Source organism: Capricornis sumatraensis, chromosome 8, assembly GCF_032405125.1.
Source record: "Capricornis sumatraensis isolate serow.1 chromosome 8, serow.2, whole genome shotgun sequence".
Lineage (NCBI taxonomy): Eukaryota > Metazoa > Chordata > Mammalia > Artiodactyla > Bovidae > Capricornis > Capricornis sumatraensis.
In genome coordinates, this window is record NC_091076.1 from 88,070,096 (window position 1) to 88,095,395 (window position 25,300).

General features: G+C 52.5%; 1 protein-coding gene across 1 annotated transcript; it reads left to right on the plus strand.

Moving 5' to 3' along the window:
* Positions 1-10,993: 10,993 nt before the first annotated feature.
* Positions 10,994-12,573, plus strand: HOXB4 (homeobox B4). The gene is made up of 2 exons (XM_068978664.1): positions 10,994-11,450; positions 12,275-12,573. The coding sequence occupies exons 1-2, from the start codon at positions 10,994-10,996 to the stop codon at positions 12,571-12,573; spliced, it is 756 nt and encodes a 251-aa protein (XP_068834765.1).
* Positions 12,574-25,300: the final 12,727 nt, after the last annotated feature.

A 25,300-nucleotide genomic window follows, 5' to 3' on the forward strand; every position in this document is an offset into this window, starting at 1 on the left:
TATGTAGGGTCCTGAGGTCCCAGTGGGGAGAAGACAGAGGGGGCATTTCCCTCAAATCCAAAACCTAATTCCTGGCCAGGAGTGGGGAGAATGGGAGAGCTTCTTTTTATAGATCCTTTCTAGAGGATCTATGTGTTTAAGCAAATCCCTAGCGATCCCTCCAAAAATAAAAGTTGCTGAAGAACAGAGACTCCCAACTGTCGGGAGAGTGAAAGGGTCTCAGGAGCTGGGAGAGAAAATTGGAAAGGTGTTCTCTTTCTTCTCCTTTCTTCTTCTCTCCCTACCAGAGCCTAGAGGCCCTTTGTTTTGTGGCACCACAAACCAGAAGGATTGCATTATTTGACCCCCAGGGGGCCCGTTATTTTCTAAGGATAAGTCACCCTCTTTCTGAAAGCTAGAGGTCTCTTCCTCACCAAATCGACCTCTCCATTTTTAAAGACACATTCAGATCAACCATCCCCTCATGCCTGCTTTTGCCATCTCTAGATATAGCTCACCAACTCCTGTTGTCCCTGGAATTGGGTCTGAGACAACTTAAGGGGTTTCTGGTCTTTGGGACCAGAAGAGGGTCACAGATCCTCCCCTTTTCACATTAAAGAACATCTACACTCTCTCCCCATCTCCGCTTTCTCCTGCAGCTGCTCTCTATTCCCTGAGCTCTCAGATCCCTGTCCAGGCCTAATTTACTGGACACCCTTCATGGGCTTTGAGTGCAAAGAGGACAGAGGACAGAGGCTTTGAGTGCAAAGGTGTCCTCCCCTTGGTGTGAAGACACATCTCTCCCAGAATGTTGGGGCATCTGTATCCCATGGAAAGGAGATTCTGCTCAGTTCCCAGAGGACATCAAGCACCATTTAAAATACTAGTAAAATTTGGAGGCATGACTTCCACAAGTTTCCACTCTGGACAAGGCAAATGAGTTAAATAAGATGTAAAGGAAGAAGGTAATGGGCACAGAATCCGATGAGGGGACTCCTGGGCAACCCCATTCCTATGTTGCCTTTGGTCTCACTCTGATGCCACCAGCCACCCTCTCAGAAACCCCAGATCACCGGGTCTGCCGCTAAAGATTTTTTGGCCCCCTCCCACATCAGTTCTGCAAATTCTGATAAAGAATGTATGGGGCCAGCAGCCCAGGGACATCTGCTGGGCATATCTAGAGAGATTTTCTGAAATGGCAAAGGGCAGCTCTGGTGTGGGTGCCCACTTCTGCCACAATAGCCAAAACTCTTGGAGGATCTCCTCTCGCTCTGAGCAGATCCTAACTGGGGAAGATCCCATCCTAGCTGGGCTTTCCTCTTCCCCACTTCAGGTTCTGTGGGTAACTGTCTTCCATGAATCCCAGCAAGGATCTGTTGGGGGAGAAGATGAAAGCTTCCCAGGGATTTCTCATGCAAAGGAGCTATCTCTGCCCCAGGCCAAGTCTTACTCTCTAGCCTTCCCCAAGACACTCTCCAAGAAGGCTGTTCCTCTCTCTCCTCTCCCTGGCTGGATTCAGTCCCCAACATTTTGAGCCGCAGGCTGGAACTTACTAGCCAAATCCTCATGCCCATCTGTGGGTACCTTCCACCTGGGGCAGGGTAGAGGAGACTGGCAGTCGGAGGGTAAGACTATAGTTTCCCTTTTCCCTCTGAGGCCAGCTTGACCACCACTCAAGAGACAATTTAATTTTTTGTTTTACTTGGTCATTTTTTATTATTATTTTTGTTTTGTTTCTCTGAGGCTGTGGTGTGGGAGGAAGTATAAAGAAGTGTAAACAGGAAAGCCAGCCAGGCCTGGAGTTCCAAGCACCCATATTTCATTGGCGGCTTCCTCTCTGTAACTGCTGCAGGGACACTTAACTCTTCCCTGGCTGTGACAAGTATTCACTGGGGTCTGGTGGGGGCGGATTGGGGGGGGGTAGGATCCAAGAGTAAGCTCCTCTCTTAGGATGGTTCCTTTATCCTTGGGTTTGAATGCTCAGGTGGACGCCAAGGATTCCAAATGAGGGAGAAGTGGACCACTCAGCACAGTCTCCCAAACTCAGTCCCTTTTGGGACAGAGCAAAGAAGGCAATTGCCTGTATGGGTTTCACAGCTTGGGATCAGCCCAGCCAAGCAAGGAGAACAGGGCTAGCAAGAACACTTCCCCTCTTTTAGGGCAGAGCCTACTGGTCACTGTCTCCATTTTTTGGAGTTTCTCGGAATAATCAGATTTCGAGGCTGGGATCTGCCCACAGCGGGATTTATCGATTGCTGCAGCGCTGTTACACATCCATATTAATTAACCCAGACACCGCCTGGAAACCAAGCTGTTTGGGATGGGGGAGGGGAGAAATTGGGGGCTTTTAAGGAAAATGGACATTTATCAGTAATTCTTGCCCTGGGGCTCAGATTGGAGAATCGCTTCCCCACAAGAAACACGTGTCTTCCCCAAGCTGCATGTCCCTTGACTTCTCAGCAAGAAGGGTAAGCCTGACTTACTCTTCACAGTTGGACTACACACTTCTTCGGGGTGGAATTAAACATTTCCCAGGCCCAAACACTTCAGAGTTAGCTTGCCCCAGCACTCCAATGGTGGTTGTTTCCAGCAGGACATGTTTAGAGGGTTTAACATCCCCTTCCCACCTTCCTTTCAACTTCCCCAAGGTAGAAGCTTTTTATGGCTTTCGGGCTTGTGTTTAGTGTTTGTTGGTGGTGGTAGTGATGGCCTTCTCCTTCCTCCTATCCCTCCCTCCAAAAAGTGATTAAAATCTGTTAAAGGATTTAATTAAGAGAGTTAAATGAAAAGGAAGGAGGCGCAAATGAGTTGGGGGAAAAAACCCACACCAAAGCTATTCTCAACGATTAAATCGCCATTTTAACAATATAATGGAGTTTGCATCCTGAAAGGGGAAATCAACGCTCATATCTCATCAATAATTCATAGAGTCCGGGATCACGAAGAGGTCAGCAGACGGGCCGAGCGCCGGCCTACTTGGGGCTCCGAGCCGCTGCTGCATACATTAGCGCCGCCGGCCGCACCGCCGTCACCTTCAGCGCTCCTACAGGTTTAGGCCGATTTTTTCCTCCTTTTGGCGAATTTACTGAGACCTAAATTTCGGGCTTCAAGAGGAAGTGGGGGATTCAGGAGACTGGAGAGGATTGGCCTTAGGGCCATTCTGGACCTGTCGGACTCCGAATAGATCAGCACGTTCCCAAGTTTTAATCTCTTTCTCTCCCGCTTCTTTCTCCTTCGATGTTTCAGGCGTCCTCTGTCCTATCTTTTCTCTCCCTAAATCTCCTCTTGGCCTCCTCTAGCTTCCCCCAACCCCCCGGCCCCCGATGCAGAGCCACGCTCTGGTCTGAGCCTCCCTAGCTGCGGCCCCGCTGCGGCCTCTGAACGCAGCGGCTGACCATCCCTGACCCCTGGAGCCGGAGCCGAGCAGGGTAGGGACGAATGTGTCTAGAGAGGAAAGTACTTCGAATGCCCCAACACCGCTTGCCTAGTCAAGAGATGACCCAGGAAGGCCCGGTGGAGGGGTCTGGATTCAGCCTGAAAAAGGAGCGTTTAGGGGAGCAGAAAGGAGAAAGTCCTTGCATGTGGAAACATCTCCTTTTGGGGCCTTGGGGACACGGTGGAGCATAAACCCGATATATCGGAGCTTCTTGTTGTCCTAGTCTCTTTTTCTCTGTATGTGTCTCTTAACTCTCTCTTTTCTGTTTACAGATTCCCAAGGGTCCCTAGGGAAGGAGGAACAAAATCCTTCTCTGTGGGAGTTGGGGGCTTGGGAGGTGATATTTGGGAGCAAAGGAAAGCGAAAGAGGGCAGGTCCCTGCGCGGCCGCTGCACTAGCTGAGGCAGAGGCTGTAACGTCCCCGAGCTGCCAGCAGAGTCCGCCTTAGACCAAGTTCACAGCCAGGCTGGAGCCTTCTAGGCGCCAGCGAGCGGTCCGGCAAGGTGGCCCGGGGCCCGCTGGGCCTTGCAGAGCCTGGACCCTGAGCTCTCTCAAGCCTTCTGGGGCCTGGGCCCCCTCCGGTCCCAAGGAACCCTTCCTCCAAGCTCTCTCCACTCCTCGGCCCAGAAACACCCTTCTCCGTCAGGCCACTCTATGGCTGCCGTATGTCTTTTCGCCTGGCAACGGCCACGGCGCCCCCACTCTGGGGGACACAAGAATGGAGAGGGGTGGGTCGTCAGAAGCTCTTCCAGGCATCTAACATGAGAGACGGTGAAAATGCGGGAAGTGGTGAAAAAAAGTCGGAAGTGCAGTTGGCATCTTTTCCCGAGGAGCAGTTATTTAATAATGGAAAAAGATTGACTCCTCTTTCCCAGGTCTAAGGCCCTTAGTCGGGGTAGTGGCGGGGCGGCGCGGGGGGTGGGGGGGCGGGGGGGAGGGCCCGGGGGGAGGGGGAGACGGGGGAAGGCAGGGAAAATGGTTTGCGCTTGGGTTTCTGCACCCGGAGCGGCAGAATGAGACCCTGGGCGGTGAGGCCAGTGTTATTGCCGGAGGGGTCGCGAAGTTGGAGGGTCAAAAGTTTACAGCGTGCGTGAGCCGGCCGCGGCGGGGGCGGGGTGGGAGAGGGGTGGGAGAGGGGAGGAGGCTGTGTGTGTGTGCGAAGAGAGAAGAGAGCGAGCGGGGGATGCTCGAGGTAAGGAAGACTCGTGGGCTCGGGGAGTGGGGTAGCGGCACCGAGAGCGGAGAGGCAGATATCTGAGGAAGAACTGAGGGAAGAAGTCCTCCTCCCCAAACTGGCTCTGGTGGCCTCGGGAGATGCACAAAAGAAAGCGCTCTGGCCATGGCCAATCCTCTACGCAATCTTCTTTCCTAAAGATAACCTTTGAGTCGCCATATAAAATTTAATTAAAACCTACCCAGCCGCACACATTTTAAAAATCCAATTACCCACACGTCCTTGTAGGACGTTTGGTGGGGCCAAGGAACCCTTCCAAGGGGAAGACCTGACTCCCACCCACACCAGCCCCATCAGGCTTCCTCTAAAGGGGCAAAATAGCTGGATCCCCTAGCTCCTTCTCCCTCCAGGGAGGCTAGTTTTCCAGGGATTCCTAACCCCCAGGTGGGGTCCAGGCAGTTGGAGTCCAGTAACCGTGGGCCACGACTAGAGGGAGTTTAAAAACTCCTATCCCTCCTTCCAAAGTGCTGGAGTTTAAGCAGTTGGATATTGAAAGAAGGTTACCTTAATTCTCTCACTCTCTCCCAAACCTACACTTGTGTGTTCTTCCAGAATGCCTCTCTTCCTGTTTCAAGGAGGGAGGGAAAATGAGAAGGAAAAAAACTGAACGGCCTCACAGAGATCTTTCTAACTGGCGACCTGAAATGAACTTTCAATCTATGCATTAGGCTTAGCTCATAAGTATAATGCTTAGAGACACTGTAATTATAACACCAGGACATATGCTTATTTTGGATCTTTAAATGACTGTTTGTTGCATTATGAGATGTCATCGTTCTCTTCTAAGCATTTAATATTGGAGATGCTCTCTGGGTGTTTGTCCTGCCAGAAAAAAGATAATTTGAGAGTTTTCATATCAACGCCTTTTGATCAACATGGCCAGAAAAGATAACAAATCAATTTGACCCCAGTTGTTTGTTTTTTTTTAAACTAAACCAATTGGGTATGGGTCCTCATTTCTACTTGGCCTTCAGGCAGATTTTTCTGGGGAGTCAGGCCAGGAGGGAATTCCTGGGTTCCAGAGGAAGTAGAGGTCAAAGCCTGAACCGGAGAATCTATTTCTATCTGTTCTTCCTCAGTCTCTTCCCCTCCACTGCAGGACAGAGTGTTAGCAAGTTAATAGTTTTGTGGAGTAGACTGGGTCCTGGGCTTGGTGGGGCCTCACAATGGGGAAGGGAAGACTTCTGCCATCCCAAGCCAAGCTGGGTGCCTTGGGATGCTTAGTCCCAACCTCCCCAAACTAGGGGGATATCCCTTTGGAGACACTGCCCTGAGACTTGAGCTGGGTGGAGGGATAATCACCTGATCTACTTATACTGGTTGAAATGTGTTACTGGCATGCCACCCATTTCTAGTCCTGTCCTGGAGGGATAAATCAAAGAAAATCTCGAGTATTTTAAGCACCTCTTTGATTTGTTCCTGAACCTCCTGCTGGTGGTGCTGGGGGTAGGCAAAGAGGTATAGTATAGATGAGAAGTAATTTTAAATAAAAATGGAGGTGGGGAGGATATTGTTTGATTTTTAAAGGAGAATTAAAGCATCTGAAAGCCAAGTCCCCAGGTTTGACCAGTGCAGTCCAGCCCTTCTCTCAGGATTCTATCTTTCCCAAACATGCTGGCCTGTGGACCAGATCTCAGCACCAGGAGGTGGAGGTCTCATTCCTGGGGCCCTACAGCTGCAGTTCAGGCAGAAATGGGGATCTCTCTGGCAGTGAGGGGCGGAACAAAGCAGAGTGCGCAGTTGAGTGGGAATACAGGCCCTGTCAATGCGGCCATTGATAGGGGTTCTGGCTCAAGTCCGCTCTCTGGGACCCAGATCCCCACATTTCCACTTCTCCAGGTGCTGGTCTCCATCACGGGCTGCAAAGTGAACCCCTGTAGTTTTCTACCCACTCCCTCTGTGCCCCCGGAAGGAAAGCTGACAAAAAATATTGAAATGATGGAATATCAAGGCGGAGGCGGGTCGGCTGAGTCCCTATTCGAGTGGGACTTTGCGGGGTAGGAGTTGGGGGAAGGGGCTGGAAGATTCTGGCCAAAAGTAGAGCTAGAGAGGATGAGCTGAATCAAATTCCTTGCTCTGTAATTTTTCTCCCAAGTAATGACCTGCGCAAAATTCAATATGACCCAGCGAACTGCGCGAGCGTTATTATAGTAACTGCCTGCTCGTGGGGGAGGCCCGAGAGGGGGTGAACCGCAGGTCACGGCGTCTAAAAATTATTAAAATGTTCGAGAGCCTGGTGACGCGCCTAGCTGTTTAACAAAGACTGCCAAAGTATGAGATTAATACGAAAACTTGCACTTCAAAAACAACACACCAAAAAAAAAAAAAAAGAAAAAAGTCTTGTTCCGGCCACCAAGGGGGCCCCGGAGCTCCTCTGCCCGCCGTGGCGGTTCGGTTTTCCGAACACACAATAGTGGACGAGAGCGAGCTTGTCGGGGGCCGCGCGGGCCCGCGAGCGGGCCGGCGGCCGGGAGGGCGCGGGGAGCGGCCCGGTGAGTACTCCCGCCCGCGCCCCTCCGGGCCTTGCGCTCCTCTGGGCCACTGCCACGCGGGCCGCCCGGGGGCTCGCCTCCCCGGCCTGCGAGCTCCCTCCCTCGCTCTGTCCCTCCCTCCCCGCCGACAAAAGGTAGCGGTGGTGGCGCGCGCTGGACACGCCCGGGACGGCGGAGGGCCTGAGCAGCGAGAGGTCACTGCGGCAACCTGTGGCTGCCGGGAGAAGGCGGCCGGCTGGCCAGCGAGCCATCGGGAGCGCGGGGGAGGTGGCTCTGAAAGCGCGTGGAGCCTTGGTTTTTTCTTTCTTATTTTTAGTATGCGTATTGATGTTAGTGCTCTTCGCGGGTGGAGGCGAGAGGCAGCCTCCTGCTCTGGCCAACCTCGTCTCGAAAGTTGCTGATAAACCCAGTCCTCCACCCCTCGCGGCGGGACTGGCTGGGTGGGGAGTGCGACCCCTCGGTGGGATGGGCAGGTGGCGGCTCCCAGCGCACAGAGGAGAAAAATCTCTGCGCTCTGTCCCCAGGATCAACCCCACGGGCTCTACTTCCCACCCTCTCTCTTCGGGTGCTTGGGGGCACCTGGACTCCATCTCTTGAGAAAGTGTAGAGCAGCACAGAGGCCCTCTCCCAATTCTGAAAAGCCTATGAGTTGGACGGGTTTTAGGGTGGTGAGTTGAGAAGGACAGGAGGTATGGGGTAGGGGAAGTGGTCTGGCCAGTTGGAATGGTGCCCCTGACTAAAGTGGCCTTTGACAAGACTAGGAAAGGTCCCTGCTTGAAGCTGAGGGGCTGGTGGTGGTTCTATCCACACATTTTGTCTGTGGGTCCAGGGCCAGGTGTCAGTCTTCCTGAGTGCCCAAATGGAAGCGTGAGATTACTTACTGGACTCTCTCTTGGCAAAGATAACTGCAATATTACTGTGTGTGTGTGATTTTTCAAATATAGGTGTTAGTGTTAGAAATCAAGCTTAGAAGCCAAACCTGGCAAGCTAGATTTGGGATAGAAAATCAGAGGGTCTCTGGACTCAGTGGCTGGTAGGTGAAAACTCTCCTCCTACCCATGTGCAAGGGTCCCAGGGTGGGGTATGGGCACAGACCTTTAGAGTGTGGTGGTTAGAGGATTGTTTTTTGTTTTGTTGATGTATTTATTAAAGAAATTTTTATTATATTACTAAGGATGCAAGTATTCCTCAGACCTGGAGCAATGAGTGAGGAGTCTGGGTGGAGAAGAGGTTCTGTGCACCCTTCCCATCACCCTCTGAAGGCCCTTAGCTTTCACAGTCTAGGATGCCATTCCCTCAGCTCCATCCCCAGTCTCCCAGCTTAGTAAATTCGGCGGTTACTGGCAGCCTCAGGAAGTCCCTTCGAAACTTCAGATCCCCATTTAGGTCCCATTGCCAGCAACCCTAGCAGGTGGCTGAATAAGCAAGTTTAGATGGAGAGAGCCTGCCAGGAGCTAGGGAGGTGGGGGAAATGGGACTCCTCCTCACACTTCAGCTCTCATCCCCCTTTTCTGGCCCCAGGAGGTATGGGAGGTTGGGAGGGGCCACAATATCATCTGGCTGCATCTTTTACGGTTCCTCCTCACCCTCCATTCGGAAATGAAACGCCTTTGATCTTTTTCTCAGGTTGTAAACGGAATTGCCCGTCATTAAATATCTGGGGCCCCATCTGCTTGGTCTCCCAGCATTTTTCTTTACAGCTGTTTCTCTTTTTACCATTGAATTTTTCCAAAAGGACTTTTATGACACCCCCTTCACACCCAGCCGCCTATCCCTCTTCCCTTTGCTGAGAGGCCCCTTGGAAAATATCTAGATTTTCGTTTGATCACAAACTAAAAGGTTGCAGAAGAACACGGAGTTACCGATTGGGGTTTTGTTTTTCTTAAAAAAAAAAAAAAAAAAAAGTCCTGGGGGAGGGGAGGGGCTGGAGGGCACCCAGAAGGGCCTGATTCTGACTATGCGGCAGCCTCAGGATGACCCTTCCTCCTTTTGTGCTTAGCTAATGTTTACATCTCATAATTCATGCACTGCCGCGGAGATGCACAGCAGCCCCAAGGTTCGCGTCCCTTTGCGGGACCTGCTGTTTCTGTTTCTAATAGAAGAGGAAGAGGGTTGAAAACCTTGTAATCCCAGTAATCGGCACACAGTATCTTTTCCTGCTCCCAGAGCTCAAAACTAGGGGGAAAAAAAATATCAAAGCACTGAAACCATACCCCAAACGAAGGATGCGTGGAAAATAGGACTGGAAAATTTCTGGGCCAAGAAGATCTGTCTGTCTTCTGTATATACCCTGTAGATCCGAATTTGTGTAAGGAATTTTGTGATCACAAATTCGTATCTAGGGGAATATGTAGTTGACATAAACACTCCGCTCATTTTTTTTCTGAAGACAAAAATTTTTTTTTTTCCTAAATGAGGACCATCCGGTGACACGAAGATTCCTTTTTCTTTTCTTTTTCTCCCTCAACTGGTTAGAGATGGAGGAATCATCTACCTGAAATCTACCCATGCCTGCCCTTGGGAGCCTTAGTCCTTTTTCACTTATCTTAAAAGGTTAATGTTGTTGCTGATGTTTTTATTTTGTCCTCTCCCTTTGGTCCAGCTAGTCCCTATTTTGGGTTTCAGGGAGGCTTCACTGAAAATCTGGTAAAAATGACTATTGTTTTCAGTGTGCAAAGGGAAAGGAAATTCACTTTTCAAACGGATGCAGAGGTCGCCTTTCCGTTTGGGTGCAGAACAAGATGCCCTGGAAACACGCGATTACCAAAGGGTGTTATTGTGTGGGGATCACCCGGGCTCCTATCCTTAGCATCACAAGGATGTGAGATTTCTGCTCGCTGCTGAGGCGCGGCATTAACGGCAATTAGAACATCTCGCCGCCACGGTTAGCCTTGCTCCGGTGTTTCTGGAATTAGCAAATTGCTATTCAACGTGCTCTCAGAAGTTGGCGGTTTTTTACTCCAGTGTTCATGGTCCATGTGGGAAACCAACTCGTTTCTCCCGGCTTGGGCCGCGTGAGATAAGGGGAGGAGTGGAGAGGAGAGGGGGAACAGACGGACTGACTGACACAGCCAAACTAATAGCGCAGTTAAATGCGATTTGGAAGGCGAGGTCTCCCCGAATTAGTGCATGAATTTCCTATCGATCCGCCCGCGGTTCCATTCATCTCTGACAAGTCCCTCCGTACACCCGCCTGGTTGCTCCGACGCCTCTTTTTTCACTCCCTACCCCTCCCCGTGCGGCTGCAGAGAAAAGGCCGACGCTCGATGCCTCGTTCCCCTGTGCGGGTTCTCCTCTCCAGGCGGAGCCCCTAGTCCGCCCCTCACTTAACTCCCCTGCTTAGACGCTGGGTGCAGATGCTCCATACCCCCATCGATAAGAGGGGCTAAGACCCTAAGGAAGGCCTGGGGGGGGGATGCAGGACGGGAGGGGCCACATTCAGAACCCCAACTTCTGAGGGGATCCAGGGATTGCGCTCCGCCCAGCGCCCCAACAGGCCCTCGGGTGGCAACCTGCTCACTCTCTCTCCCTCCCTCTCCGCGATCCCGGAGAGGCGAGGCGAGGCGAGGAGGCGGTGGCCCCGCAGGAGCCCTATGTAAATCCTGCTGTTGGGTGGGTAGGGAGGGGGGGGTGGAGAAGAAGGGGAAATAAACCTCTTTGGCTGGAGTAGGGTCCGGGTGAGCAGATTTCCTTATCCGGGAATCGCAGGCGGGGCGGCCATTGGTTCCGAGGATCACGTGGGCCCCTAACTTTGTTCACTTGACAGTAAGTAGGAGGGCTTTCGGAAACAGGAAAACGAGTCAGGGGTCGGAATAAATTTTAGTATATTTTGTGGACAATTCCCAGAAATTAATGGCTATGAGTTCTTTTTTGATCAACTCAAACTATGTCGACCCCAAGTTCCCTCCGTGCGAGGAATATTCACAGAACGATTACCTACCCAGCGACCACTCGCCGGGGTACTACGCCGGCGGCCAGAGGCGAGAGAGCAGCTTCCAGCCGGAGGCGGGCTTCGGGCGGCGCTCGGCGTGCACCGTGCAGCGTTACGCGGCCTGCCGGGACCCTGGGCCCCCGCCGCCTCCTCCGCCGCCCCCGCCGCCCCCGCCACCGCCCGGGCTGTCCCCTCGGGCTCCTGCACAGCCGCCGTCCGGGGCCCTCCTCCCGGAGCCCGGCCAGCGCTGTGAGGCGGTCAACAGCAGCCCCCCGCCGCCTCCGTGCGCCCAGAACCCCCTGCACCCCAGCCCGTCCCACTCCGCGTGCAAAGAGCCCGTCGTCTACCCCTGGATGCGCAAAGTTCACGTGAGCACGGGTGAGTGCGTGGGCACCCCTTCCCCCTCCCACCCCCGGCGCTTTACACCAAAGGGACCTCAAGGCGTGGGGGTGGGGGGAGCTAGGGGAAGCCAATTGTCCCCGCTATAAACTCGCCATTGCCAGAGATTTACGGTCGCCTGTTTTCAGAGCCACATAATTACATCCCCCATAAATTTTTATGGCCTGGTGGGCCCCGCGCCTTTGAAGTAGGTTCCCCATCCTCTGCCATTCTCACCAGCGACTTTTTCGCCAGGGAGATGCAGTCTCAGTGAAGTTGGAAATTGGGGAGGGGTGTGAGAGGTGGGGGAGGAGAAGGGGGAGGAGGTAATCTGTATTTAAGCGGAGAGTTGAGTCAACTCCCAGTATTTATTTTTTCCTTTCTTTCCTCTAGTCTGGCTTCTTGGCTAGTGGGCAAAAGTTTTTACTGGGGGCAGGCACTGCTTGGAATCGGAACATAGAGGGTGGGAACTAACAGAAAGGTTTAGTTTAGGGAAGCCCCCCTCCCTCTTTCACCCTTCATTCTCCCATCCCGGGCCCCTGGCCAAGTAGGGGGAGAGAGGAGCGATTAAAACCTTGTGAAGATTCCTCACTCCTCCCCGCCCCCTCCCCAAACAACAACGTCGTGACCGCACAGTCGTCCAACACTTAGAGGTCTCTTTCTCCTCCTGGGGTCCCGCTTTCTCCTTCGTCCCACCCCCTCTGGAGGAAGAAGAGGTGGCGGGAGGGGGGGGGAGACACTGCGTTAGCTGGAGGAAAGGGCTCCCCCTCCTCCTTTTCGGGGCAATAAAACTTTCTCTTTTCCCTCTCTCTGTGTGTGTCCAGTCAACCCCAATTACGCCGGCGGGGAGCCCAAGCGCTCTCGGACCGCCTACACTCGCCAGCAGGTCTTGGAGCTGGAGAAGGAATTTCACTACAACCGCTACCTGACACGGCGCCGGAGGGTGGAGATCGCCCACGCGCTCTGCCTCTCCGAGCGCCAGATCAAGATTTGGTTCCAGAACCGGCGCATGAAGTGGAAAAAAGACCACAAGTTGCCCAACACCAAGATCCGCTCGGGCGGCACCGCAGGCTCAGCCGGAGGGCCCCCTGGCCGGCCCAACGGAGGCCCCCCCGCGCTCTAGTGCCCCCCTTGCGGGAGCCGCGAACTTCGGGGCGGGGGTGGGTGGCGAGCTCGGGGGTGGTTGGGGGAGACGAGGGAGGGGACCCTGGGGCCTGGGCCCGAAAAAGCCTACCTGCCCTCCCCCACTTTGTCTATTTACACGAATAAATGCGGAGGAGGGGGGAGGGGAAGCTTTATTTATAGAAATGACAATAGGGAGCCGGGCGAGGCCCCCCAGAAGCAAGGTTCAAGTCTCTTGCTTTCTTCCTTAAAAAAAAAAGAAGAAGGAAGAAAGAAAAAGACAGAAAGAGAAATAGGAGGAGGCTGCACTCCTCATTTTCAGCTTTGGCGAAGATGGATCCACGTTTCATCTTTAATCACGCCAGGCCCAGGCCCATCTGTCTTGTTTACTCTGCCGAGGAGAGGACGGGCCTCGGTGGCGACCATTACCTCGACACCCGGCTAACAAATGAGGCCCGGCTCGGCCGCCGCCGCCTCTGCTGCTGCCGCTCTTGGAAGACAGTCTGGATTTTCTTTCTTTGTCCCTCATTCCTGAAACCCAGCGAAAGCATCCTCTGACTGCCAGATAGCACAGTGTTTTGGCCACGGTAACAAACACGCGCACACAACGTCCTTCCCCCTCCATGCCCGTTCTCCCCCCTTCCACCTTGGGGCCGGGGTAGGGACGACAGGGTGGGGACAGGTGGACATAGGGTGCCTCGGCTGCGCAGGAGCAGGGCAGGGTAATTGAGTCCGAGAGAAAAAGAGGACCCAGAGACTGGGAGGGCCCTCCTTTGGAAGGTCAAGCCATGCCTGGCTGGGTGAGAGGCCAGCTGCCTTCTGGGAGCTGGACACAACCCTCTCCCCAATCAAGAGTTGTGCAGTGGAGGCCTTTTCTCCTAGATTGAAAGTGAATGTGAAACTAGGCAATAAAATGCCCTTCCCATCTGGGAGATAAGGTTACAAAGACCTCTCCCATAGTTTATCATTGTTGCGTTGATGATGATGATTATTAATTATTATTATTATTATTTTATGTCATGTGCGTCTGTCCTCTCTCCTATTCTCTTTCTGACATTCCAAACCAGGCCCCTTCCTAGTCCTGGGGCTGCTTGAGTCTAGAACCCTTCGTTGGTGTGAAAATGTGTGTCATGTACAGAGTGACAATAGAAATAAATGTTTGGTTTCTTGTGATCAGCACGGCGTGTTTTTGTTGAAATCTGGATGTTAAGATGCAGACCGATGCCACCCAGTGTATATTTTAAGTACCCCAGTCCATGGAATTTTTTCAAAGGATCCAATGGGAATTTCTATCTCAGAGGACTGCAAATTGTGGTAGCTGGTGTGTTTTCCTTTTGGGGTGGGTGTGTTTTGTTTGGGGTTTTTAATTTTTTCCCTCTAGTCCAAAAATGGATTGAAAGGACTGGGAGGGCTGACTCCAATCCCTAATGGGGAGAAAATGTTTCATTGTAGGACACAAGAGGCTTAAGTATGGCAAAAGCTTTCATATTGTGATTTATTTGTCATAACCAAATAAAATGCGGTTAAAGCTGTCTCTTTCTAGACAGACGGCTCTTTGCTTATTAAAGTTGCGAGGGAGGATTCTGCGCGGCTGGCCTCTTTCCTCCCCGTAAGAAGGTATCCTTTTCCTCTGAGGTGTTTAAGGCTTTAATGAGTCTAATTTTTTGCACAGATGTTTCTGGGTGTTTGCAGGTTTTCAGAGTATTTTTATATTACAAAGGAGCTAGCCGGTGCCATAGCTCAAACTCTGACAAGCAAATAGATAATCAAGAAGACAAATGGCCTCTTTTGTGAAGCCCTGCTCCTGTATTAATTTTCATTTTCTTTCTCATAGAAAGTATCGAAAGTATGACTGGGGACCAAATAGCTTTCTGTCTCTGAGGTCCCAGTCACCCCTAGAATGGAATGGGGGAAGGGGAAGAGGGTGCAAGTAACCCTCAGAAGCTCTGGGGAGGCTTGGGCCACTTTGGGGTCAAGCCCTAGAGAAGTTCTAAGGCTCTGGTCTCGGACTCTGATGGCCCCAGGTACAGCCATCCCGCCCCCCAAAATTTCAGGGCTCTGGAGAGCAAATGCAATTCAAAGTCGTTCTACAGTCCCATCTGCCTTCAGAAAATAAAATTAGCCAATTCCACCAGCACATTTTACTGTTTATTTCTTTTGCGTTTCTCTGGTGTGCAGTTCCCAGGTGTTTGAGGCTGGGTAGGGCCCCAGGACAGACTGGCCCGGGGTCCACCGCACGGGAAGGGGTGTTTGAACCGCCCGTTTCAATGCTTCGGGGAGACTCTTAGCAAATCGCCTGGACCTGGAGGTTGAGAGCAGCGAGCTTTGTTTTCAGTAGAATCGCTGGTATGATGTTTAGCTGCCCAGGGATGCAGCCGCCCTTCCCTTCTAGAGGGGGAAAATAGTTCCTAAAAAGCATATTCCACCCCCCCCCCAGGAATGTCTCTATAGAACCAAATCAAAGCTGCCCTTAGGAAGGTATGAATAGAATAAAAAAAAGATTTCTATGGAGCTTAAAGTTCACAGCCATTCTGTGTAGACAAGAGCTAAGAAAAATGTGAGAATTATACAGAAAACCATTAATCACTTCTTTTCTTTAAATACGTATCCTCTCTCCTTTGTTATTATTCAACAGCAAATCTCCGCAGACCGGCTGTTGGGGGAAAAAAGTGTTAGCCGCCACTCCCGGATCTGCAAGGGGGAAAAAATTTGGAACCATAAAGTTGAAAACTTTTTTCTCTCAGTTTGGAAGAAGCTGTTCGTCATGAATGGGATCCGTGGAGTTCAGGCCAGAGGAGGCGAGAGGCGCAAAGGTAACAAAGCCCCCGCCTGGGTTGGCTTTTTTTTTAATCGTTTTATGAGCTCTTTTTACAAGGGAAAGAAGAAATACTCTCTCGCCTCCTTTTTCTTTTTCAACTATCTTCACAGGGTTTTTATGGTGAATGCTTGGTCCGGTTTTGATCCCTTTTATGATGACAGATGCTTGGGTCAGGGACTGACACCTGGAGAGTGTTTGAACTGATTGGGACTGAGGTGTTAGGGCCCCAGAAAACTCCCAGAAAAGATAGGGAGGCAGTTGAGAAGTGCTTTCTGGTTTTAGAAAATGCAGTAGGGCCTGGGGAGCCCCAGCATGTGTCTGTGTGTGTACTGAGTTGAGGTGCACATGTGGCCTGTGGGCTCCATAAGTCTGCTTGTCTACGCTGGGGGCTGGTATCCCACAGATCTGTATACCGGTGAGTTGTTGTCACTGCTACCTCCTGGAAAAATGGAAGGCAGTTTTTGGATGAAAAATCCCAACCTCAGAGTGGGTATAGTTGGATGTCTTCAGTTTTTCTTTTTGTGTCTAGCCTGGGGTTCTAGACAAATATTTGTCACTCTCTGGAGCAGGAAACTGTTCTGCTTGCAGGCAAGGTTCGTTAACGCCAGAATCTTCCTCTTCGACTCTGCCCCCTCCCCTTTTCGTGAAGGCTCAGAGTTTAGTTTGCTTTCCTTTTGCTTTCTTGGCTTGGGGGCTCTGTTCCCCGCTCAGGGGCCCTGCTTCTGAGGGTGAAGGAGCCAGTAGGCTCTGCCTCAGACCAGAATGTGCTGGCCTTTTTTCCTTGGGACTCACTGAGGGTTTGGAGGTAGGAGGCCGGCAGGAGAGAGAGTTCATGGAGAGGCCACGTTTTCTAGGCGATTAGCTCAGTATTAGAACCACAAAATGACCTCGGAAGCCCCTTGACCTCTCTGAGACTGGACATTGTGTTGGCTCTTGCCTCCTGCCCAGAAGGGAAAGTCACACCTCTGCAGCGAGGGGTCCTTGGGCTGTTGCATGTCCCCTCTCCACCCCCCACTAGACTTCAACCCCCCCCTTTTTTTTTCTATCTTGAAGTTTCTGGATTATTTTTCTATTACTGTCCATTGAAGAGAAAATGCGCAAAAAAAAAAAAAAAGTAGCTCAGCTAGGGGAGGGAAGTAGGGTGCTGGTTTCTCTTTCTGTGCAGAGCTCCTTTCCTCAGGCAGATTCACCCCCCCCCATCCACATCCAGTTCACCCCTCCTCCTTTCCTGTCCCTTTGGAGGGGGCTGAGGGAAGAAAGACAAAGGGAGACAGATATGAGAGGTCCAGGGGCTTCAGGGGGCTAGGGGAACAAGCCCCTGGGTCCTAAGGAGAGAGAGGGCCCCTGTTGTGGTTACTGTCTCTTGAGGTCTGTTCTCCAAATCCACAGATTCTTGACCCATTTTCTGAAGTCCCTTTGTTCAGGAAGCTATTTCTATAATCACGGTCACCCCCTTCTCCATTCTCCAATCCCACTCCAGCTACACACAGTGCCCACAGAGTACCTCCCCACCAACAGAGCAAGAGTGATGGGAGAAGGGTCAGTGTAGGCTGTCTGATCATTTTCAGGGACAGCTGTGCCACGTTAACCAAAGTTTCCAACAACTTTTAAGAGATGCATGGAGGATTTGCTAAGATGTGAATTCAACAGAGAGCCTTCTCAAATCTGAATTCTACTTGCTGTATCTTAAAAAATCTATACCAGCAGCCATCCTCTTAGGAGGGGATAGAGACAAAGAGAGAGACAGACAGACTCCAGCTGGGAAGAGGAAATGTTCCCTTGAGTTAAGACTAGGAGAAACAGAACCTTGCTGGGATATATGTGGGATGTTGGTTTGCATTTTGTAAATTGTCTCCTGTGTTGGGGACTGTCTCAGACAAGCAGTAACTGGCCTGGCATTGGTTGGTATCCTCTCCTTTGTCCCTGGGTGGCTTAACAAGTGCAGGGGCTGGTGGCCTTGGTAAGAAAAGGGAGCCAGCAGAAAGGCAAGCTGGACTCCTGAAATGAAAATATTTGGGACTCAGGGGAGATGTACACCCATAACTCCTCAGAGCAGATAACCAGTTGTGAGCCCTCTATAGGCTCAGGTGACAAAGATCTAGTCACCTGGGTCTTTACAACCTACTTTCTGCCATGTGAGGATTACAGGTCCACCAAAGGAAAAGGGAAGGCTGGGGTTCCTTCAAAGGGGAACTGAGGGGCATTCCCCCCACCCTCACTGCCAGACCCCCAATCTCTGTAGAGCTGAGTGCTGCCGGCAGGCTCCCCAGCCCCTTGGGCTCACCTTCTACAATTCTAGCGGCCACCTCTATCCTCCAGACCTTTGGATCTCTCTTCATCCAGTTCATCGGCCCTCCCCACGCTCCCTCCTCTTTGCACCCGCCTGGGCAAAGTGGGGTTGCCCGACTAGCCTATGCCGGCCGCCGCTGGGGCCGCCCCAGTGCCCGTGGTGGGTCTCCCATGGAAGCGGCGGCCCCGGGAGGGGGCTCTGGTTGGAAAGCGGAGTTGGGAAGTTTCCCAGCGTGAGTTGAGCGCTGACGGATTTGTGATCGGCCATAAAACCGGCGCGTTCAGATTCGTAAATCAATCTCGCCTTTCTCACAATATAAACGTTCGCTTTATCGGCAGCAAGGCTCTGCTCGCGCCCCGGCGCTTGTTTATTTGAACATGGACATTCCCAGGATCCGAAAAGAGTGTGGGCATTTGAACAGAACCTGCCCGGCGTGCCTCCGTGTCACCGGCTTTTCTTTAGCTCGTCTTTAAAATGAATTTACCAGTTTTGAGATTGGTGTCCTCCCATGCTCCCGCATATTCTCTCCTCTCTTCTCTGCTACCCCCGCTCCCGCCCTGTATTTTTCTTTCAGACTTTAGTGGCCTGCTTTTCTTGGGGGGAGGGCAGTTTTAATGGATTTCTCTGGCCAGGACCTTGCAGGGAGTTGCCCTCGCTGGAGCCGGGCTCGCGGCTGAATTCAATACCAGTCTGGGTTTTGTATCTGCACAATCAAAGCCGATCACCCCCCTACAGAGCCCGGGCCCGCCGGCGCCCCACCCGAGCGTTGAGAGCGGTATTCTTAGGGGACCAGGCCGGTCCAGTGCTCGGCCGGGGGCTCGCGCCGCTGCTCCCGCTGGACCCAGACACCACCTGGGTTGGCGGTCTCTTCAGGGGTGGTGAGGGCACCTGGGTACTCAACCTTCTCCCCCTCGAGTCGCTTTTGGTTGAGACCCCTCCAGATAAACCGCTGGCGGCTCCTCGGCCCCCTGCCCCCGCCCCAAACCACATCTGTTCTTCCCTGTCCGCCGGCCCCTGCGGCTGCCCCAGAGCTGCTGAAGATAAGGCTGGAAGTGTGGGCTGGGCGAGGGGCTCCTTCAGGAATGTCTTCTCTGCTTCCCTTTGCAACCCCATCCCACACCGTGGCCAAAGACTCCGATTCGATTCTGGGACTCTGGTCATATCTGGTCTGCTTCTTCTGGCGCCAAGCTGTATGTGAAGGTTTGGAGGGATGTTTTGTTTTGTTTATATCTGAGATGAAGAAGTCTGTGTATGTTTCTCTCTCTAGGCAGAGGGGATGGATTTCTTCTATCAGCACCGATGTTTAACCCTTCAATATGAAACCCCTCATCTTTTTCCTATTGATCTGTCTCCATTGTCTGCTGATTGGAAGCTGGGGGGGGGCAGTTACTAGTACCTGGAAAATAGAACTGGGCTGTCAGGCCAACTTCAAAGCCTCTTTCTTCCCTCTCCTCCCCTCCAGTTCAAACCTCTAGCTATCTTCACTGGTGTGTTGTGGGTAGGGAGGGACTGAGGCAGGGTGTGACATAAGGACCCAGAGATTGAGCTCCCACTTCTTTTGTGTAGGAATCTTCTTACTCCAGGTCTTTGTCTCTAGAGCGCATTCTCAATAGAATTTGGTTCCCTGTAACAGTAACAACACAAGGAAAAAAAGTCCCCCTTGTGGTTACTGTCAACTCTGGAAGCTCCCAAGTCATCTCTTCACCCTGTCCCTTTTCTGCCCTTTCAAAAGGTACCACAAAAGATTTTTTTAAAAGGAGAATTAAAGCCAGAAACCCTCTTCTTTATACACATATAATCTGGATCTATGAAATGTTTCTTTTGAAGCTGGTCCCTTTAGAAATTTTGTTGGTCATTTAAGGAAGACGGGGAGTATGCCCCACTAAAATATCCTAGGAGTGAGGGTAAAATAGAGTTGGGGAGACTGTTAATGTTAAAGGATGTAGAGAGAGCAACTGGATGCTGAGAAATCCAGGGGCTTGGAGAAGGACTCTGTGCCCATCCCACCCCACCCCCCCAGACGCCCCTGCAGACTATTTCTGCACCTCCACAAACTAAGCAGAAGCAGGAGGAGAAGGGAGAGAGGAGAGGTGGGCTGTGGGTAAGTGTGTGTCTGGGGGGGATGCTGGTTAGGAAGTGTAGAAACGGCAGATACAGATATGAATGTGGGAAAGAGAACTGGCTACTAGTCCATTGGTGGGTTCGGGGGAACCTATTTCGCAGGAAAATTTCTCCTCCTGAAGGGGAAGGTCATAGTGGTCCTTTGAGCCTGAAATCGAAAGACCCCCTTCCCCCTCCTGGTCACGTGATTCATTAAATAATTAATGCCGAGGTTGCAGAATAGATATGTATTCGTCAGGAAAATCACAGGCTCGGTCTCCCTGTTTCTGACGTGCAATTCAACTGTCCTTTGAAAAACAAGCCTGTACCCCGAGAAAAAAAAGAGAGGGGGAGAGAGAGGGAGAGAGAGAGAAAAAGAGAGGGAGGCAGCAATAAAACAGCCCCGCAGCCGGAGCCACACCGCGGGCTGGGGTATTGTAAGTAGAAGGGATTTCTCACTACCTACCGCGTCTTATATGTCCATGTAAATTTATTGTTTGTTATTAATGTTATTGTCGTAAAATGTGACAAATAGCCATCTTCATTTCCTGCCATTTCTCTTCACATGGTGCTCTGTGTGTTTGTACCCATTGAGGCATTGCATAGAGATTTTAGGAATATTCCTCTTCTCTATCTCTCTCTCTCTCTCCCTCTCCCTCTCCTCCAACCTTTTTCTTGATTTATAGCAATATGGGTGTCAGCTTCTCGGCCGGCATGCCAGCCATTGTGTGTGTGTGTGTGTGTGTGTGTGTGTGTGCGTGCGTGCGCGTCTGCGTGTGTTTGTGAGCGAGTTGTGTTGTTTATGGCCATGTCTTCGATAAATCATTTCTCACAGAAAATGATGTGGAAGCTGGGCTATTTCTGCGGCCGGGAAAGAGTCACTCTCGGAGGCACTTTCTCTCTCTCTGCTCTGCTCCCAGGAGTTGGTTATTTCAGACGATTTACAGTAATATATCAGCAGTTAATATGAAAGCTCTATAGCTGGAGGTCTTAAATTACAGCATCTGTGATTATCAATTAAGGCGAGATTTGTATAAATTTGGTAAACTAGAAATGCCTCATTGGCATATAAACCCAGTCAAAGACCACGACCTAATATAAAAATTATATTTGTAAGCCTGATAACAGCCAACATTCCTGCAGCAGCAGACAGAGCTTCATTTTTCAGCGGTTCCCCTCCAGGAGTTTGGCTGCTCCGATGCTGCCAAGGGTAAAGAACCCAACTCTGAAGGCAGAAGGAGCCTGGGGGAAAGAGAGGTGGAGGCAGGAGAAGAAATTACTGAAGTTGAAGGCAAAGATGTTTGCAATCCATGGGGACCAAAAAGAAGTCCTCTGCAACTGGAGGGGGCTGGAGGGATTCGGTTATAGTGTTCAAGCTCAACCTATAGGACTGACCTGTATGGACAGTGTTGCTAGTGGGATAGGAGCTACCCAAGCTGGGGGAGACAATGGAGGCAGAGGCTGAAGGGCAGGGAGGGAAGCTGAAAGCTTTGGCTCCCCACCCTTCTTTCTAACAAAACAAGGAAGTGAATTCACACCCTAGTAGCCTTCCTTCGACCTCCTGAAACAAAGAAAGTTTCCTCAGCGGTGAGGGCCTGTGTGTTGAGGGCTAAAGGAGGGAAAAGTTCTCTAAGTTTTTCTAGAAGAGAAATGTTTCCAGGTGGTCTCAGAAAGTTGGAGAGCATTTCAGGACACAGGGTGTGTTCCTCTCCATAAGTCCCCATCCAAGGAGGGAGCAAATGGGGTATAGATTGGGAGGGGGAGAGGTCACAGTACCTCCCCACTGGGGAGGAGTCTGCCGGTTGAGAGCAAAGCCAGAGGTGGCTTTTGGGGATGTTATGCGCTGCCCTCCCCCCCCCCAAAGTTGTTATGGAGGAGAGGCAGAGGGACAGAGCCTTGGCCGAGTTCCGTTGGGGTTGCTAGCATCTCCTTCCCTGGCTGGAGCCCAGCCAACTGACTTTATAGCCACTATTATCTGTGATACTTAACTCTGGCTGCTAGTGTAAACCTTTGAGCAGGAAAATTAGAGTGATGCCGCGCCCAGGTGTTAATTATTCATGGCATCAGCTGTGCCTTGGAGTGGCTGCTTAGGCCCCGGTCCACCTAGGGGCTCACTCCCACACTCTGCTCCAAGTGGGCACTGAGCCATATCCTTGTTAACAGACAGCTTTTGGGATGGTGGTAGGTGAGGCCTCCCAGTTTGCGAGTCTGGGTTGAAAAGGGTTTAGTGAGAAAGAGAAGGAGAAGGTCAAGACCCTAGGCTGGGATGGGTCAGGGCTAGTTACCTGGCCTTGCTAAAAGGAGCTGGGGAGAGACTGGATTCACAGGCAGCTTTGACAGGGCTGGAGGAGCAGCAGAGAGGCCTGAGGGATAGGGGGCTTCAGACCCTTCAGGCCCCCCATCCTTGGTGTTGGAGAAGCAACCCCCACCCTCCCGGCCCCGACCCCTCAGTGTAGGAAGCGACTATTTCCTTCTCCCTCACCTGGGAAGTGATGGGGGCAGGGGGTAGATGTGGAGAGGGAGAGTTCACCCTCAATCCAGTGCTTCAGGATTGAGGCTGAAGTCTTAGAATCCCTGAGCCAGAGGGAAGGGAACAGTTGGGTGTTGCTAGCTTCTGAGCTCAGCCTGTTTTGGAGGGTGGGGGATAGCAGAAGGCTGAAGGGTTTGCTCCCTGAGACAGGCCAGAGCCCCCGAGGAGAGCTGGGACCCAACCTCACAGGCCCTTGCCCCTGTTCTTCCAACTCCCCTTTCTGCTGTTGCCCCTGTCACAGTGGAGGCCTGATATCCGCCACCCCCCCACCCGCCCCCCGCTTTTCCTCTCCATTCTTTATGCCCCCTTCATGTCTTTGTCTCTTCTGGCCCTGGGGATACCCCCTCCTCTTCTCTTCCCCGGGAGACAAAAGCAGGGAGAGCATCCCTCTCTACCATTATCTTTGTCAGTCTCTGCCCCCTTGCTAAATCTCCTTGTGTGAGGCCTGATGCCCTCCATCCAGGCATACAGGCCTACCCTCCAGATCAGCAGGTTTGTTGTTTTTTAAACATTTGGTTCATGTAGCCATGAAGTGCCCTGCTTCTCACAGTTCTGTACGCACACACACACACCCCATTGGCTTTTGTGCTGTTCGGGAGATGGGGCAAAATGTATTTGATAGAAGGGGCTTTAGGAAAGCTGCTGACTCTTATCTTCTCCCCAGACTCTGCTAGAGTCCACTTTTGTGTATATAATTATAGTGTTTATCTCTGTGCCTTTAAGAAGCTGGGCTGCCAATGCTTTAATGAGCAGAGGAGTTAGAAAGATGAGGAAAGAAAGTTAGAAGGAAAAAAGAGAGGGTCCCAGAGAGAGTAGCAGCAGCAGTTTCCCTTTCTGAGGAAGGAGGTCAAGGCAGAGTCCAAGGAGAGGATGACAGGGAGAATGGAGACAAAGGCCACTCAGAGGGGCAGGGAGGCTGTCCTGGCAGAAGGCACCCCCCAACTTGGATAGGTACATACACGAGAGTTAAGTGAGAAGGGAAGTGGAAAGGAAACCACTCACTTTGGCCCCCTTCTCTGTAGGAGATGTCTCCATAGCAGAAGGATGAGTACCCCCCGACTCCCAAGAGGACAGGGCCCTGAGACCAAGGGCTCCACATTACCCAGAGGGGTAGCCTAATCGAGTCCAGAAGTGATTTCTGGAGATACTCCGAAGTTGAAGTCCTTACCAAAGCCCCATTCAAATTCACTAAAGACAAAGAGAGAAGCAGAGTGTGAGAAGACAAGACTGTGAGGAAGGGACAGAGACCACAGAGATGGTTAGAAAAGGCAGAGAGAGAGAGAGAGAGAGAGAGAGAGAGGGAGGGAGGGGGGAGAGAGGAGAAAAACAAATAGACATGCAGAGAAAGAGCCCATCCCCTTGGGGTGGGCGGCATTGAGGAAAGGACTGTAGGGTCTGGAAGCTCCTCCAGGCTCTGTGCCTTCTCACAGGCAGCTGCCCAAAGCCGAGGCCATCCCAGAAGCAGCGTCTCTAGAGTAGGCCCTGGGGTGCTGAATCAGGTGTGAAGCAGCTGGGGTAGGAACTGGTGTTGGGAATGGCCAAGATGTCTTGGGCACTTCAAACTCCTCTTCCACCACCATCTTCAGTAACTTAAAGACTGGAATCTTCCCAAAGAGAATCCCACCCTGGGGTGGGCTGCTGGTTGTGTCAGTGTCTCACACCGGGACCCTGGGACTCCTTCCTTGGCCTGTTTCCCCCTCCTGCGTTTCGTCTCTTCTTTCCCTCTTCAGGGGCAGGGAGAAGTTGATCTTCCAGCAGCCTGAGAACTTTCCCTTTCACCTCCAATCCACATCTTCTCCCTTGAAGCCCTGGCCAGAACACATGGATGTTACCCTCGCTAATCTCCTTCTTTCCCCATCTTTCTGGAAAGAAAAGGAAAAATGGAAAGTTTCCAGCAGCCTAAGCAGCTTTAGACAACTCCAGGGAAAATGGAAAACGCAAACCTTGCTTGCCTCTCCAGTCCCTCCCCTGGCCGCCCCTGGGCTCCCCCCGTCGCGCCCCCCATGCTCCCGTCCCGTCCTGCTCAGAATGCTCTCCCTTCCCCTCCCTCCTCCGCCGGGCCGGACATATGGAACCCATTTCGCCGGTGACATTGAAGAGCCGCTGCGCGCCCGCCTTCCGCCATGGCGCCCCCGATTCCTCGCGCCCCGGCAGTCGCCGCTCCTCTCGCCCGGCCGCTCGGCCCGCTCACGCCTCGAAGCCTCGACCGGGCTCCGCGCCGGGCCCGCGCGCCTCCCGCAGCTCCACGCGCCCGGCCGCGCGCGGACTCGAAGGCCGAACAAAGCGGCGGCCACGGCAGGCGGGCTGGGGGAGTGCTTCCGGGCCTCTCCTCGCCTCGGCCGGTGGGGCCGGGATGCTGCCGGCCGCTCAGCCCCCGCTGGCGACCCGGGCCCGGCCAGCCGCCTGCCGCTGCCCGCGCCCTAGCAGAACCGCACAGGTAGGTGCGGGCTCCGGACCGGGCTCCGAGTGAGAGCTGAGTGCCCGAGATCCCCGCGCCCGTCTGGGAGGACAGTCGGATTGGTGCGAGCCAGAGATGGGAGCGAGTTGAAGAGGCAGTGAGGGCGGGCGGGCGGAGGGTGCGGGTCGGTGTGCAGGAATGCGGGGTGTGGACAGGACCCGGCTAGAGCCTGCGGAGCGCTGGGGCTCAGGAAGGGCGGTGGAAGCTGCGGGGGGTTTTCCAGGGGAATTGGGAGCTCCGGGTTGTGCGGCAAATGTGAGGGGCAGCTGCTGGAGGTGGGGGGGGGGGGCTGGGTCCTGCTCCCAAAGTCCAGCTGCCACCATGGTCAGAGCCTACTAGCACCTCGCGGGTTTTTTGAAGCTGAAACTACAAGGGGCTGCGCTAAGGACGGGTGTTAAACTGAGAAGGTAGGAGACGGGGTGATTTATGGCTTCAGAGAAGCTGTGTTTACTCCCTGCCTCCTCTGGAAACCAAAAACCAAACAGAGCAGAGGCGGGAGAAGCCTCTCTCTTTGGAGTGGAAGGCGATGCCA